Source organism: Panthera pardus, unplaced genomic scaffold, assembly GCF_024362965.1.
Source record: "Panthera pardus isolate Hobbes unplaced genomic scaffold, ASM2436296v1 HiC_scaffold_12, whole genome shotgun sequence".
Classification (NCBI taxonomy): Eukaryota; Metazoa; Chordata; class Mammalia; order Carnivora; family Felidae; genus Panthera; species Panthera pardus.
In genome coordinates this window covers 5,602,401-5,618,982 of record NW_026526677.1, presented here as the reverse complement: position 1 = coordinate 5,618,982, position 16,582 = coordinate 5,602,401, and the positions used below count along the sequence as shown (strand labels likewise).

Below are 16,582 nucleotides of genomic sequence, written 5' to 3'. Positions count from 1 at the left end.
GCCACCTGGGTGCCCCCCCCCTTTTTTAACTTTTTATTCAAATTCCAGTTACTTAACATGCATGGACGATATAGTGATTCAACTCTTCCATATAGCACCCGGTGCTCATCTCAAAAAGCACACTCCTTAATCCCCATCACCTTTTTTAACTCATCCCCTCACCCACCTCCCCTTTGGTAACTAGCTATCAGTTTGTTCTCTGTAGTTAGGGTCTGTTTCTTGTATTACTTTCATAACAAAGAACCAATGCACATTTAACAATATTTCTTTCACTAAAACTTTTGACTGTCAGAAATCTTCCCTTTAAAAAATACTTAGCGTGTGGGGTGCCCAGGTGGCTCAGTCGGTTAAGCATCCGACTTCAGCTCAGGTCACGATCTCATGGTTTGTGAGTTTGAGCCCTGCATCGGACTCTGTGCTGACAGCTCAGAGTCTGGAGCCTGCTTCGGATTCTGTGTCTCCCTCTCTCTCTACCCCTTGCCCCTACCCCCCCCCCCCCAACGTAAATAAACATTAAAAAATTAAAAAGAAATACTCACTTTGTTAGCCATATTGACAGGATTCAATTCCAAAGTTTAATTTTATGGCAAAACTTTCAATAAAACTGCTTTTTAGGGGCACCTGGGTGGCTCAATCAGCTAAGCCTCCAACTCTTGATTTCATCTCAGGTCATGATCTCACAGATTTGTGAGTTTGAGCCCAGCATTGGGCTCGGCACTGACAGTTGAGAACCTGTTTGAGATTCTGTTTCTCTCTCCCTCTCTCTCTCTCTCTGCCCTTACCCCCCTCACATGTGCATGTGTGCGCACTCTCTCTCTCTCTCAAAATAAACTTGATTAAAAAAACTGTAAGTATATGCTTCATAATATCTGCCTTTTTGAAGAAAAGTTAATGAAATCACAATCCCAAATTTCAGTTTGGACTTGAAACTAATTTACAGCCATTTTCAGCTGACTTTTTATAACCTCAGACCCCTTCCATGCTACCTGTTTCTCTTGTTGATCACACAGTCAAGTGGCATGTTCTTACTATATTTTTTTTCTTGCTGGCAGATTTGGAGTTAAATGGGTTGGAATCTGGAAATGGGGATGAGGAAGCAGTGGATCGAGAACCAAGGCGCCTGAGCAGTAGGCGCTCTGTCCTCACTAGCCCCGTAGCCAACGGGGTCAACCTGGACTATGACGGACTGGGCAAAACCTGCCGAAGTCTTCCAAGTCTGAAGAAAAGTTTGTCGGGGGACTCATCCTCTGACTCTAGCCGGGGCTCCCACAATGGCCAAGTGTGGGATCCCCAGTGTAGCCCCCGAAAGGACAGGCAGGTGCATCTGACCCATTTTGAGCTTGAAGGCCTTCGCTGTCTTGTAGATAAGTTGGAGTCTCTGCCACTGCACAAGAAATGCGTCCCCACAGGGATAGAAGATGAAGATGCTCTTATTGCCGACGTAAAGGTAAGGTCGGTTATGTCGCATGACAGCCACTGGTCCGGCTGGGGCAGGCAGTCGCTCAGTTCTGAGAGAGAAAGTACAGGAATTCTGGATAATCTGCGGCTCATTCAGAAAGACATTCATGTCTACCTGTGTCTGCTGCACGGTGCTTCAGTTCTCAGGGCGAGGCTAAGTCCCTGTTGCGAAAACACTGACTTCTGTATGTTCAGTTAGGACTTAAATTTAGTCTTAAAAACAGAGATTTCAGACTGATTTTAAAAATAAAGAAGAGCCTAATCTAAGAAAGTATTTGTATTAGGAAATATTACTTAATCAAGTTACCCTCAGATAAAGAGGCCTATTTCAGAACAGAAGTGGCCAATAGCAATCTCCAGCAGCCTCCGCCCAAGCAGATGAGAGAGAAGCTTTGCTGTGCTGGGTGGTGCTGATAGGCTTTGCATATTTAGTTTCGTACTTACCTACTATTAAGACCAAAAAAAAAAAAAAATTAAATACATTGGGACAGCTTCTGAGAAAGTGTCATTGTAAACATAATCTGTCCTGGGGCACCTGGCTGGCTCAGTCTCTGGAGTGTGCAACTCTTGATCTCGGAGTTGTGAGTTTGAGCCCCATGTTGGGTGTAGAGATTTAAAAAAAAAAACCAAAAGACATAATCTATCCTATTGCTATATCCAGTTTCTTCATGTTATATATTTTTCTTTTTCAAGAGGTCTCCCAGTATCAGTATTTTCAGAGCCTAGCCCACCCCTCATGCATTGATCTCAAAGAAATTAGCTTATTTTTAAGGAATCCAGATTTCAGCTGTCTAAATTGGAGGAAGTTCTTTTAAGTCTTTCCTCACAAGTTACCATTAACATGAACACCAAAAAGTATAAACCTGGAAATATCAATTTTCTTTTTAAAATCATCATTTGGAACTACATCTTGGGTGCAAGGCCTGGGAATGTGTAGTAGAAAGCTAGTTCACAATTAGTAATTAAGTATTTATTTTTAAACCCTGTCAGATTATCTTAAGCCACAGAAGAATTTATGTTGAATAATTTTATGTGACCCTAAGGAATATAGGCTGAATATCTGAGTACGTCTTTTCCATTCCTGATTCCTGATTCGTGTTTTTCCTTGGCCGCTGCTACGGTCTGAAGTGCTTCTGCAAACACCTCAGGAAGAGTTCCAAAGTCTGGGATAGGACCTGAACTGGTTTTTTTCTCTTTTGTTTTTCTTTTTACAACAGACTTTTACATTGTATTTTATTGTTTATGCATCAGTGAAAGGGTGAAAAAATAAAGAGGCTTAAAAAAGTGGTAGCCTGGTTAGATTGGTCCTCTCCAATGGTGATAGAAGCAGGATAGTTGACTTTTTTTTTTTTAATGTTTGTTTATTTTTGAGAGAGAAAGAGACAGAATGCAAGTGCGTTAGGGACAGACAGAGAGGGAGACACAGAACCTGAAGCGGGCTCCAGGCTCCGAGCTGTCAGCACAGAGCCCAACACGGGGCTCGAACTCACAAGCTGTGAGATCATGATCTGAGCCAAAGTTGGACGCTCAGCCGACGGAGCCACCCAGGTGCCCCAACAGTTGATTTTTCAGTTTGGTTTTACAAGGTTTGTTCTAGAAGAGACAGGTGGCATCATCGTGGCTTGTATTTAGGGGAGGAAATGACAAAGTTCTAGATAAATGTGGTCCTATTTCTGTAATGATTAATGTGTAGCAAAACAAACTTAGTCCTACTTTTCCAGACTCACAAACTAGATTCCAAACTCACTTTCCACCCTTGAGTGAGCAAAGGACATATACATTTTCTCTTTTCCATTGTGATAGGACATATCTATTAATACTTCCTGAGAGTTTGAGTGTAACATCTTTTTTTTTTTCCTCAGAAGTTTTTTTTATGTGGCTATTCCATAGATACATTTAGGAAACATTAAATTAACTTGCCTGTAGGATCCCTGAAAAGAAAGATTTCTAAGTTTATAGCTCACAGTCTTTTGGCCTGGGCGTCTGTATTTCTGAATCATGAGAAAGAATAGTTATCTTCTCAGTCCTATGGGATTTGACTCCATTGACTCCAGTTATAGGAAGCCTTATTGTAATCCACTGGTCAGCTGTACAAGGTCAAGTGTCATAATAGAAATACACAAACTCCCATAACTGTTAAATAAAGATACTTGAGGCAGAGTGGCAGGGGAAAATGTAGAAAAATTTGGGTCAAATACTAAGCAGAGTAAAAGTATGCGCGGGAAGGGGGCAAATGAGTTAAAAAGAGGTATCTAAAGAGGGCTCTTAGCATTATGAAAAGTGTCTACAGAGAGCTTCCTTGTGTTTGTCAGGAATCGTGAAAAACATGGCTGCCACCCCGGGCTCAGTCAGAGTGGCACAGAGACCAGAGCCTGAGGAAGGAGTGGTCAGCAGGATGACTAGGAGACTGACAGTGTTTGAATTCTTCCTGCAGGGGCTTGTCTGCACCTTGTTTTGCTTGCCCGATACCATAGTTAAAATGCAGCTGATAGCAGAAGACAACAGACTTAGATACCAGCTATGCAGGTAGTTTAACTTAAGATCAAATGGATTCATTATTCCTGCATTTGACCATTTATATTTAATCTGAGCTTCAGATAATAGTGAGTATAGAGCTTGAATACTTTGAGAATCTGAACATCACCCAAAAGAAAAGAAGCTGTGCATTGGGTAGGTGCCATCACCGCACAGCTGGAGACTGCAGTGCTAGAGAGCTTGGTGCTTGTAGCATAGAAGCCTACACTGCAGTGGAGGACAGCAGCAAGCCGAGTTTACTCTTCCTGCAGAGAGAGGGATTGTTTCTTGTTGCAGCCTGTGTGGCTCTTAGGAAGAACTAGCAGAAGAGATGAGCGCTCTATAGCTATATATCCCTGGAAGAAAAGTCCATTTTAGTGTTGGGGGGGAAGGGCTTTGAAGATTCTAAAATGTTAAATTCTGCATTGTTAAAGAAAGATCGGGGCACCTGAGTGGCTCAGGTCACGATCTCAGGGTTCGTGGGTTCGAGCCCCGCGTCAGGCCCTGTGCTGACAGCTCGGAATCTGGAGCCTGCTTCGGATTCTGTGTCTCCCTCCCTCTCTCTCTGCCCCTCCCCCAGGCATGTTCGTTCATTCCTTCTCTCTCTCTCTCTCTTTCTCAAAAATAAACATTAAAAATTAAAAGAGAGAGAAAGAAAGAAAATAGAATATAAAGTTGGGAGGGGATTAGATAAAAAAAAAAAAACAAAAACGGGGCATTAAAAACTGTTGACCTGGGGCTCCTGGGTGGCTCAGTCTGTTGAGCATGTTGAGTGTCCAAGTCGTGATTTTGGCTCAGGTCATGTTCTCACAGTCTGAGGGATCAAGTCCCAAGTCACGCTCCTCGCTGAGCATTGAGCTGGCCTGGGATTGATTCATATTCATTCATATTCTCTCTCTCTCTCTCTCTCTCTCTCCCTCCCTCCCTCCCTCCCTCCCTCCCTCCCTCCCTCCCTCCCTCCCTCTCTCTCCCTCTCTCTCCCTCTCTCTCCCTCTCTCTCCCTCCCTCTCTCTCTCTCTCCCTCTCTCTCCCTCTTCCTCCCTTTCCCTCCCTCTCTCCCCTCCTCTCCCCTCCCCTCCCTCCCTCTCTCTCTCACTCTTTCCCTCTGTTCCTGAGCCCCTCCCCCACTCCTTGCTCTCTCTCTCTCTCTCTCTCTCTCTCTCTCTGGAAAAAAAAAAAAAGACAGGACTTAGAGCAGTGTCAGTAATACAGTCCCATTAAAGTGAGAGAAAGTCTCTGTGTGCATTGCAGCGGTGCTGGAGAAAGGGACATGCCACCTGCTGACAGTGGGTCACAGAAAGGAGGTAGGAGTCAGCCTGAAGACTGTTTTTATTCAGAATTTATTGTTTTGTATTTATTTTGGTCATAAAGGAGCTCTTAATATATATACATACATAAAAAGGTTTTAATATATCAATGTATTTGGCTGCCCAACTCAGTGAAACAAATTCAGTGTTGTATACGTATTTACTTTCCTGTTTTCTCTAAGATATTTTGATAAGCTGGGCAAACATGTGACTTGTGGTCAAGATACTAGATCTATGAAAGCTTGTTTTCTCCTCTGTAAAATAACATCTACCTCAATGGGGCTGTTGTGAAATTTAATGATAATGTTAGTAAATATTTAATAAACTCTATCACTATTACAGAAAAAAAAATCAGATGTCACAAATCTATGAATAATGCCTGCCTACTCTGTGCCAGAACCGGGCTGAGTGTTGGGGTAAATATGCGCACACGCTGTGGATGAGGCCCTCGAGGGTCTTGCAAGGCAGTGGCGGAGCAGGCATTTCAATAGGCTGAGAAAGTGAGTGCGTCCTAGGTTTGCAGGCACCGTGCATGCCACTAGAGTGCTGCCTGAACACTGAGAAGCTGGGTGTGGATTCTGTCCCGAGGGAAGGAAGTGCCAGTCTTAACTCAGAAGTTAAGGGGGCACCTGGCTGGCTCAGTAGGTAGAGCATGTGGCTCTTGATCTTGGGATTGTGAGTTTGAGCCCCACGTTGGTTGTAGAGAGATTGCTTATGAACAAACAAACAAACAAACAAACAAACAGACTTCTACTATGGGCTCCTGGGTGGCTGAGTGGATTGAGTGTCTGACTCTTGATTTCGGCTGAGGTCCTGATCCCCGGGTCATGGGATGGAGCCCTGAGTCTGGTTCCATGCTGAGTGTGAAGCCTGCTTGGGATTCTCTCTCCCTCTCCCTTTGCCCCTTTCTCCCACTCATTCTCTCTTTAAAAAAAAAAAAAAAAAGTTAATAAACTTTCCTGTTAGATGATAAAACAGTATATAAATGACTCTCAGTTTGTGAATTCTAGAATTGTTCTTTGTGGTGCAATAGGCTACTACTGCTGCTCTGAACTAAGATCCTAACATTTTATTTTGTAACCATGATCTAAAAATTTACACTCGGCTCTCTCTCAGGAGTATGATGGAACCAAAAGCAAAGTCATGGTTTCAGGTAGATACAGACACTAATGATAAATTCGCTTCATCTGACACTTTGGGGGTGACTCTGGCACTAGTTAAAGAGAAAAACTGGTAGAGGATCCACTATAATTAGATCTTAATCCATTAAACTAGATTAGAGGGGGGAAAGGCAACCTGTATAAATAAAACTTCATTTGAAATATAATCCACACATTCTAAGTGGGAAGTTTTATATTTATTTACTCATCAGTTTATTTTTTAAATGTAAACTCTATACCCAACATGGGGCTTGAACTCATGACCCCAAGATCAAGAGTCACATGCTCCACCAACTGAGCCAGCCTGGTACCCCCCTAAGAAAAAAGTTTTGAATAATTTAATAGCTACAAGGCATATAAGGTTAGGTTAAAATACATAATAATTCTTCAAAGTGTTATTATATTATTGTGTTATGTAATGTCATGTTCTTACCATCTCTGATCTTTGGTGCCTGTCTTTTATTCTGAATTAATGTGGGGGGGGGGGGGGGCGGGGAGGGACTGGCCTCATTTAATAAGCGATTTGGAAGCCCTGTCTGGTTTTTGTCCTTTCCTGGTGGCCTCTCGGGTTTTACTTGCTACAGCTGGTAACATGTTTCTCCTTAGTATTCCATTCTTTATCACCCCTCCAGGTTAGATAGGACTGAGATAAGAACCAGGATTTTCCAAGAAGACCTCTCACACTATTAAGGAGAGCGTTTCAGACATAATAGTCTGATTGAACTTGGTCTTTCAGTCTTAAGATAAAGGGCAAACGAGACGTTTAGGATTAGAATGGCCATAGAAACTTTTTCAGGGAGAGCTCAACCAAAAAGCACAAAACTCCCACCTTTCTTGGTAAACTACTGTAAAAACTGAAATATTTAGCCCCTCCCTGGCAGCAAAGCCCAAGCCCCAAAAAGCATATTAAGCCACTGACTACATCAGAAACTCACTGACACAACTGTCCTGGAAATAAAAAGGTTTCCAGTGGTAAGAGCTAGGTTCTTAGTGGCCTGAGATGTTTATTTCAAAGCAGCTCCTGTAATTTCTGAAAAAAAAGCCAAGTTATAGTTATGAGAGTCTGAAAATTACATAAATCTAGATCCAAAATACAGTACACTGTAGTGAGAGATTGCTTGTTCAGTCCGAGCTTCACCCTGACCGTGAATCAGTGTGTGGAGAGTGTGTGGCACGCATCACTCGAGTAGCTGCCACAAATGGCATCGAGACGTCTGACGGGATACGAGGCTGGCCGCATCATCCAGGGAACATCAAGAATGTGGCAGGCAAAACAAACGACTAGGATAGGAAATGGGCAGGAGTGCTGGTGTCCTGGGGGGAGGGGGAATCTGAGGGGCAGAGTCCCAGGAGACTGGTGGATGTGGAATTGGCAGACACAGATTCAGTGGCTCCTTGCGCTGGTACCAAGGCAGGAGATAAAGCCCCTTGACGCCTTGACCTCAGGTTGTACGTCGGCTAGCTTTACTTGGTCAAGATGGAACCGCGGGAAGAGCTGCCTAGACGTTTCGGTTATGGTGGTAGAGTGCCCAGTCGTAACCAGAGGCAGGCATCTGTTGTCGAAGTGGTTGATATTAAACAGACATATGTATTGAATATCTCAGTATTGGTTGAAATGTGTCATCCCTGAAGGTTTTTCTGGAAACATGTATGCTCATTCTGGATTCTGGGCTGGGAGAGCAGCAGTGAGGGCAGGTGAAGCAGGCGGGTGTGTGGGGAAAGAAGGGAAGTTGGAGGAACTCAGCTTGGGTGCCTGGCTCTTGCACAGGCTGAACTTCGGGTGACTCGCTGTTTGCCTGAAGAGCAGGAGGGAGAATTGGGGGGGGGGGGGGTCAGTGGGCAGGAGTGCCGGCTGTAACAATAAGAAGTGACCCTGAGGGGCAGGGTGTGGACGAAGACAAGGACACTCACGGGCCCAGATGCAGAACGGGTTAAAGCCTTCCCTTTTGCTGGCGCCTTCCGAAGTCGGCCAGAGGGAGCCCTCCGGGGCCGGCCTTGGGTTCTCCTATTGCAGTGGTGGTGGGAGGGAGGAGGCGGGGGCGCGGCCCGGCTCGCCTCCCGGGCAGCCTTTCCTCCAATCACCAGGCCGAGAGCGCCGGCTGAGCACACCCCCTCCCGACTCTGCAGCAGGACGGCTGGGCCCTCTGCCTGGCTCGCTCACTCGAGCTCAGCTCCCCCTCCTGCCATCTTCCGTTGCAAAGCATTTCTGGGAGCTGCATGTGGGTGACGCAGCAGCATTGTTCGCAGGCACAGGAAGCCGCGGCTGAGCTGAAGGGCTCGAGAAGGAGCTCAGAGCACGACACGCTGCTCCCTCTGGGTAGCCTCAAGGGTTATAGCTGGACTGCCCCGCCTGATGTACTTTGGGAGATTCCAGAATTTTCAAGTAAATCAGGATTTTCCTAGAGGCAGAAAACCTAAACTCCTTCAGCACAACTTCCAATACAGAAAACAAAACAAAGACGCTGGGGAAACTTCAACCAAGAGCTTCAGCAGCTCCAGAGCGACGAGAAACGCAAGGTCAGGCGGGTGGGCGGCAAACCCTTTCTGGCTCGGGGTGTGTGTAACTGTAGGGACTTTGTCTCAGCGGAAGAGGCGGAAGAACAGCCTACCAGGGGACTCCAGGACAATGCTCAGGTTACTTGGTGTTGCTCTAGCCGTCATTGCACTTGTTCCCTCTCCTGGTGGGATGTGCTCTTGAATGGGGTCTCTTGGCTTTGGGGAATCCTTTTTCCTTCTCTTCCCAGACGCCCGCTGTTCTCTTCCCCTTCCTGTGATGTGTGGGGTGTGGGCTTGTGTTTGAATGTTCTCCCGAATGCCAGGAGCCTAGATAGGCGTCAGCCTTTCCGCACTCCACCCCCGCTCCCTGTCCCAAACCCCCTCTGGTGAAGGGTGGTGGCTGCTTTATATGGTTTCTTGGAGGGCCTCAGCTGGAGTCTGCCTTTTTTGATGAAGCAGGGCGAGTTTGGTTGTCTGGCCCCAACAAAATAAGGCTTGGAAGGAAATCTGCATTTCCCTCCACACCCACACAGACCCCGGTAACAGAGTCGTATATGTGTGAACAGCTGCCCCCCACCCCCCACGCAGACACAGTTTCTCCACCTACCTTTCCTTATCCCCCACAAAAAATCTTGCAGGTAGATTTAGACTGCTTTTGGTGAACGGTTAGGTTCCTTTTGCTACTCTTAAACAATTGTGGATCTTTCTGTGAGGTCTGTTTTGCTGAAAGTGGAAAGTCCCTGTTTGTGGACAGCTCAGTGCTCTCCGGGGCGGCAGAGGAAATGGGCAGAGTCCTGCTCCTCAGCAGTAGACATGGGGGAGGGGAACTGTGCACTCCCTCGCACACGTTTTGAATGGACCTGAATTTTTCACCCTAGGGAGATTAGGAGTCCAAACTGGAGCCCAGTCCCAGAGCCTTAGTCCCACGTGGCACCGCACCCCGCCTCTTCACCCCCACGCTGTGCGGTGCTAAACAGGACACTTCAGAATAGGATGTCATAGCAACTTGAAGTAAATAAAACGTCTGCAAATGAAATCAGTTTGGGGGAGGGTGAGAGGCAGCTGGAGACTTGGCAAAGGGGTTCTTCGTAGAGGAGCTTCCTGGGTGTTTTAAAGGGTCTTTCTGAGTCCCAACTCGAATTTGGAGCATGATCCTTGGTAGAGAAGTGCCGCATGCTTCAAAAAGTCCTGGCCTCTAGGCACAGAGCCCACAAGATTATGGAAATGGTTATTAACGATGGCCTAGGCATGCTTATTGTCCAGGATCAAAGTTGAGTGTTCACTGAAACACTGAAACAGTTAACACCCTGTACACAGTAGGGCAACCTGAAAGGAATCTCGTAACTTGTCTTCTGGATTTGTGTTCTTTTGCTGTTGCCCTTGCTGTAGGGCGCATGAGGTCAGAGGAAGAGGGATTTCGTCTTCTGCTCTAAGGTTCAGGATTCAGAAATTTCTGTCGAAAACATAAAGGCTTGCTTCCAAATAACACTCAACCAGTATGATTCACTTAAGTGGTAGTTTCTTACTGTAGCAGTGTCCTCAAGTCATTCAAACTAGATTGGCTAAAGCCATCAAAACTGTTGCCCCTAAATTGTTCCTGTTCCATTCCAGAATAAAGCCAAATGATTGACTTTGTGTGTGTGTGTGTGTGTGTGTGTGTGTGTGTGTGTGTGAGAGAGAGAGAGAGAGAGAGAGAGAGAGAGAGAGAGAGATTAATCGATTGGTTAATTTGAAGTTGGGATTTCTGTAATCAGACTTAGAAGAACAGAGCTCTGGGTTGAATCAAGACATTAAGATTGTTGTTCTGTTCATATTATTAATTAAGTATTAGCCAATCTTTTTTGCCACTTTGCTGAGATCTGCAAAATGAAAGCAGTACTTCTTGATAATTGTCACTGGTGTTGAAAAGTAAGGGGGCAATATAAAGTTTTACTGCCATGTATAGAACTGTGTGCCAAGTAACACTTGTCGCCCCAGAGCTAGTTACTTCAGCATACGTATTAACAGTACAGTGAGTATGCAGGTACGGGGTTGGGAGCAAAGGTAAATTCAAAGTCTTGATAGTACTACAGTAGTTTGAGTTTTCTCTTTCATCTTCAATTTATTTGTTTGGCAGTGAGTCTCTAAATGAAGGGAAAACACAGCTGCCAGCCTGCCCTTCCCATGTCGCTTGTGGGGACCGAGGCTAAGTCTGGATGCTGTTGGGAGTGGTTGGCTCTTTGTTCACTGTGTCCTGCTTTTCTTCCCCCCTCTTCTATCCTATTCTGCCCTTAGATTTTGCTGGAGGAGCTTGCCAACAGCGATCCCAAGTTAGCCCTCACTGGAGTCCCTATAGTACAGTGGCCAAAAAGGGATAAGGTAAGAAACTATTGTTCTTATCTTCAGGCCGCTGAAGCATTTTGCTAGCCGACCATCCCCATTCCGGGAAGAAAAAGAACAACTAGAGGCAGACAGCTTTTGGTGCATTAATATGAACTGACAGAAAATCATTACTCAGTTCTGTTTTAACTCTTAGGTCAGGGTAATTGGCTATCTTTAGAGGTGACTCTGTTAACGGAACTATCAAACCAGAAACCTGCCTCCAGGTTTGGATGCAAAAGTGTGCATTTGTTCACCAGAATGGATCAGTTCCTATCCTTCTGGCCCAGTGATTCGGTCATTTTCAGATATTTTTTAAAACTAGTTAAAATAATTACATACATATTCAAATGGCTGGAGTATTTCTATGATGGCCTGAGTGTACACTCAAGATTCCCCTTCATTTGGATTTTTCAGTATCAAAAAGAGAAGGAAAGGGATCACCTGTAAGCTAATAAATTGTCAGGTATGAATTTTCATGCCTCTTCAGTTAGGTCCTGTGTAATTTTTCCCATATTGTCCTTTGTCAAGGTTATTTATCAAATAAAACGTAAGGGCCCATGGGTCTGGCAAATACGTAGGCCCTTCTTTGGTTTTCCCCGGTTGAAATTTGCAGAGCCATCACATTCCAGGAGTGTTTAGGTGAATAGCTGTGAAAGATGTCTTAAAGAACCACTTCTTACTACCAGGGTGGAGGAGTCCCACTTGGCCTGGGCTTGACCACATGAGACTGCCTCAGAACAGTTTAGGCATCTCTGGCTGTTCAATGTTTTGTGTCAGGAACATGTTTGAGGCACCGCGGAAAAAACTGAAAGACCCAGTCCTTGTTCTTGAAAAGATCACCAGCTGGACAAATACAAGCACTAAAATTTTAAACGTATACCTGAGGGATGTATTTTACTGGAGTGTCTGTTATGTACCAGACTCAGAGTAATAAAGAAATGAGCAAGAGTCATCTCGCCCTCAAGTAGTTTATCGTCATCTTTAGGAGTATCTTCTGAGTAGTAATATCCAGGATAGGGAAATATTGGAGGGTCCCTGGAATGACATTTGGTACATAGAAAGCCTCAGGGAGGGGTGAATCTCACAGCTCAGCAGAGTGAGAGGGACGTGACTGAAGTAGATAGCCTGAAGGGACTGGCAAACCTTGTCTTTGAAGGTAATACGTAGGTGATAAGTAGAGTAAAATCAATAAATATTTTAGGTTTCGCAGGCCACGCAGTCTCTGTCGGCAACTTCTCCACTCTGTCATTGCAAGTGAAAGCAGCCATAGACCAGACAGAAAACAAATGAACATCATGGTACTCCAGTCAAATTTCATGTACAAACAGGCAGTGGGCAGATCTGCCCACGGGCCATAGTTTGCCAAGCCTTGTGATCTTCTGCCCCCTCCAGTCCTTAAAGCTACTTGATATATTTGACCTCACCGCTTTCTCTTTCTAGCTTAAATTCCCCACCCGGCCAAAGGTGCGGGTTCCTACCATCCCCATCACAAAGCCTCACACTATGAAACCAGCTCCTCGGTTAACACCTGTGAGGCCGGCCGCTGCCTCCCCCATAGTGTCAGGAGCCCGGCGGAGACGAGTGCGCTGTCGAAAATGCAAAGCCTGTGTGCAAGGAGAGTGTGGTGTCTGCCACTACTGCAGGGACATGAAGAAGTTCGGGGGGCCTGGTCGCATGAAGCAGTCGTGTGTCCTTCGACAGTGCTTGGCAGTAAGTGGTCTGCTGGATACAGAGCTTGGGGGAGGGGTGGTCGTGCCAAAAGGACTGAAACACAGGTAGTAGAGGGTGGTAGAGCCTTCAGAGATGGAAAGGAGAAGTTACTCTCTCTCTCTTTGGCTTGCTTTGTTTTGCCCCATTTCTCTCTGAGTTCAGAAGGAAGATACCTCACACTAAAAATGATCCCATTTAACCTTTCAGCCTTGCTCGCCCAGTTTTCAAATGAGGGAGCAGTGTTTCAAGGGCAAATCACTGCTTCTTGTCCCCTCTTTAACTGGATTAGAAAGGAAGGACCTGGGAGGCCTGGGATAGACTGGTGAAAATAAACTGGTCTCTGTCAGTCTCTAGTTCTCAGCTGGTTCACTCTCCCTATCCTCTTTCTCATCTAGTTTTCCTACCAGAAACCTCTCTTCTCCACCTGGTTTCCTTGCTCCCTAAGTGTTCCCAGGAGAATTAGAGGAAGCAAAGCACTCGTCTTCAGTTAAAGGGAAGCTAAACCGATAAGGATCTAAGTCTGCTCTTTTCTTGGTTTCTGTCTTTGTCCTCTTGTAGCCCAGACTGCCTCACTCAGTCACATGTTCCCTCTGTGGAGAGGTGGATCAAAATGAGGAGACACAGGACTTCGAGAAGAAACTTATGGAATGCTGTATCTGCAACGAGATTGTTCATCCTGGCTGCCTCCAGGTGAGGAGAGGCCAAAGGGGCCCCTAAGGTCTCAGGTACTGAGTGGAGCAGAGGAGGGTGGGAATCCCCGATCTGGACCATCAGCAATGGGCTATGTAGTGGTCTAACATCTGTCCTTGATTCATGGTCTATGCTGTGTGTCAGCCACTGGCTCGACCCTGAGGATAGTCTCGGACACAGAATAATAGTCCCGTTCCCTGCCCTCATGGAGCTTGCGGTCTGGCCTCCATAGAGTGTGTTTGGAGTCCCCAGGCTATCATGGAACTGCCTGGTCTATTTGGGAATGCCTTGTGCCTTTAAGCATCTCTCCTGTGTACTTGACTGTATCTCTGGATGTCAGTTCCTGAAAGATGGTTAGAGTAATAGTATCAGCTAACGTTTAATGAGTGTATCAGGCTTGGTTCACACTTGAGGGCCTTTAAGAAAAAATGATAGAGGTTGTGCCTGGGTGGCTCAATCAGTTAAGCATCTGACTCTTGGTTTTGGCTCAGGTCATGATGTCACAGATTGGGAGTTCAAGTAAAAAAAAAAAAGAGAAAATGATAGAGGGGCACCTAAGGTGGCTCAGTCGGCTCAGGCTATGATCCCAGGGTCGTGGGATCAAGCCCCGAGTCCAGCTCTGCACAGAACGTGGAGCCTGCTTAAGATTCTTTCCCTCTCTCTCTCCCTCTCTCCCTCTCTCCCTCTCTCCCTCTCTCCCTCTCTCTCCCTCTCTCCCTCTCTCTCCCTCTCTCTCCCTCTCTCTCCCTCTCTCCCTCTCTCCCTCTCTCCCTCTCTCTCTCCCTCTCTCTCCCTCTCTCTCCCTCTCTCTCCCTCTCTCTCCCTCTCTCTCCCTCTCTCCCTCTCTCCCTCTCTCTCCCTCTCTCCCCCTCTCCCCCTCTCTCCCCCTCTCCCCCCCCTCTCTCTCTCTCTCTCTCTCCCCCTCTCTCCCTCTCTCTCTCTCTCTCTCTCTCCCCCCCGCCCCCCCCCGCCACTCTTCACCTGCTCATGTGTGCACTCGCTCACTCTCTCTAAAAAAAATCTTTTTTTTTTTTTTTTTTTAATTTTTTTTTCAACGTTTTTTATTTATTTTTGGGACAGAGAGAGACAGAGCATGAACGGGGGAGGGGCAGAGAGAGAGGGAGACACAGAATCGGAAACAGGCTCCAGGCTCCGAGCCATCAGCCCAGAGCCTGATGCGGGGCTCGAACTCACGGACCGCGAGATCGTGACCTGGCTGAAGTCGGACGCTTAACCGACTGCGCCACCCAGGCGCCCCTAAAAAAAATCTTAAAAGGAAAGAAAAAGTGATAGGGAAGCTGATACAGTCTTTAGGAGGTAGCATCAAATCTTTAAGCATGGGCCCTGGGCCTAAGTATGCGCCAGAGCTCCTTAAGTGATACTAATATGTGGCTGGGGTGGACAACCATTGTTTTATATGCATTCTCTTGTTTACATCTTTTAAGATAGCCCTGTGAAGTTGGGTCTACCCTGTTACTTCATTCTTTAAAGGGCATTGGTGCTGGTACTTTGTCGATTTTTCCAAAGGTGTCAGCTATATCACGACTGCCACCTGGCTGACAATGATTGTAAGATACAGTTAATTGTGAGAAGCAGCTCAATTTTAGAAATATTCAAATGTGAAAAAAATATGCATCATAAGATCAGTAAAATTAAGGTATCCTCTCCATGCTGATAAACGAAGCATTTACTATATGTCAAGCTTTTATCTAAACACATTATTTAACAAGTAATTCATTTAATCCTCACCACACCCTTATAGGAGTATTTATGCGCACTGTACAGTTGAGAACAGAGTCACAGAGACTAGGCTACAGTCTCTGAACCCAAGCAATCATAATTACTATGCCCCACTATCAAGATGAGGTCTGGCACCATTCTGAATAGTGTGGTCAGTTCCTTTAGCAGAGAGGCATGAGATGCTCAAGAAAATAAATGTGTCGGGAAAGATGCATATAGAAGTCTGCAGACCCCAGATTGACGCAGACTCTTGGGAATCTCCTCGTGGAATCTAACTTTGATCAAGTAACCAAGAGTGAAGGTGACCGGTCTCCTAGTGGCTAGGAGTGGGGCTGAATGACTCGGTTTTTCTCCCCGATGGGCCGATGTGTTTACAAATGGGTAAAACTTCCAGGTTCTTCCCAACCATGTGGCTGTTATTGTTTGATAAAGGAGCCTTAAGAAACAGGCTTTTTTTTTTTTTTTTTTTTTAATGAGACAGATTTTTAACATCTCTGTCTTCCTCTAGATGGATGGAGAGGGGTTGCTTAATGAGGAATTGCCAAATTGCTGGGAGTGTCCAAAGTGCTACCAGGAGGACAACTCAGAGAAAGCCCAGGTAAGGAAGCTTTATCCAGACTGCACCGGAGAAGAAAAGAAACGTCCAGCTTAGGGGATGGCTAGAGTCTGTTTGCCTTTGCGTCTTTGTTCGCATGGTTTTTCTGACTGTGGAGATGATTTTGTATTTTGTTTGATAACTTTTTTCCCCCCTCTTCGGTTAATTATTTGTTTTTCTTTTGTTTGAGTTTTTGTGTTACTGAATATTGTTCCACTTGGGGTCTGCAAATTGCTGAGGTCCTCTTACACTCTGAGACCCTAGAAAAAGGGGCAGCATAGCTAGGCTGTGTGAGGAGGGCAGTGAGGCGAGCACGGTTGCTCCTGAGGAATGAAACTAGAGGGAAGGCAGTGACCTGAGGCAGCTAGTAAATACAGTGGTGTGCCGGAGTTTCCAGTTAAGCGGGCTCACATTTTTGTCCTCTTCACCTTTATGGCCCTACAGAAAACCCTACCCTTGTGCCCTACACAGGCAGCCCCTCCCTGCAAGGGGACCAGTGCCATGACCTTGGCCCTGAGTAGCTGACATTGCTGGCCTGATGGGTAATACCA

The 16,582-nt window shown here is 45.8% G+C and overlaps 1 protein-coding gene across 1 annotated transcript in view; it reads left to right on the top strand.

Annotated features, from left to right (window-relative positions):
- The window catches only part of KDM2A (lysine demethylase 2A), an 83,361-nt gene that overhangs the window by 57,733 nt on the left and 9,046 nt on the right, over nucleotides 1-16,582 (top strand). Inside the window, 5 exon segments of the mRNA XM_019415135.2 lie at nucleotides 1,053-1,447; nucleotides 11,210-11,293; nucleotides 12,737-13,006; nucleotides 13,565-13,696; nucleotides 15,945-16,034. Of these exon segments, the coding sequence (XP_019270680.1) occupies nucleotides 1,053-1,447; nucleotides 11,210-11,293; nucleotides 12,737-13,006; nucleotides 13,565-13,696; nucleotides 15,945-16,034 (971 nt within the window).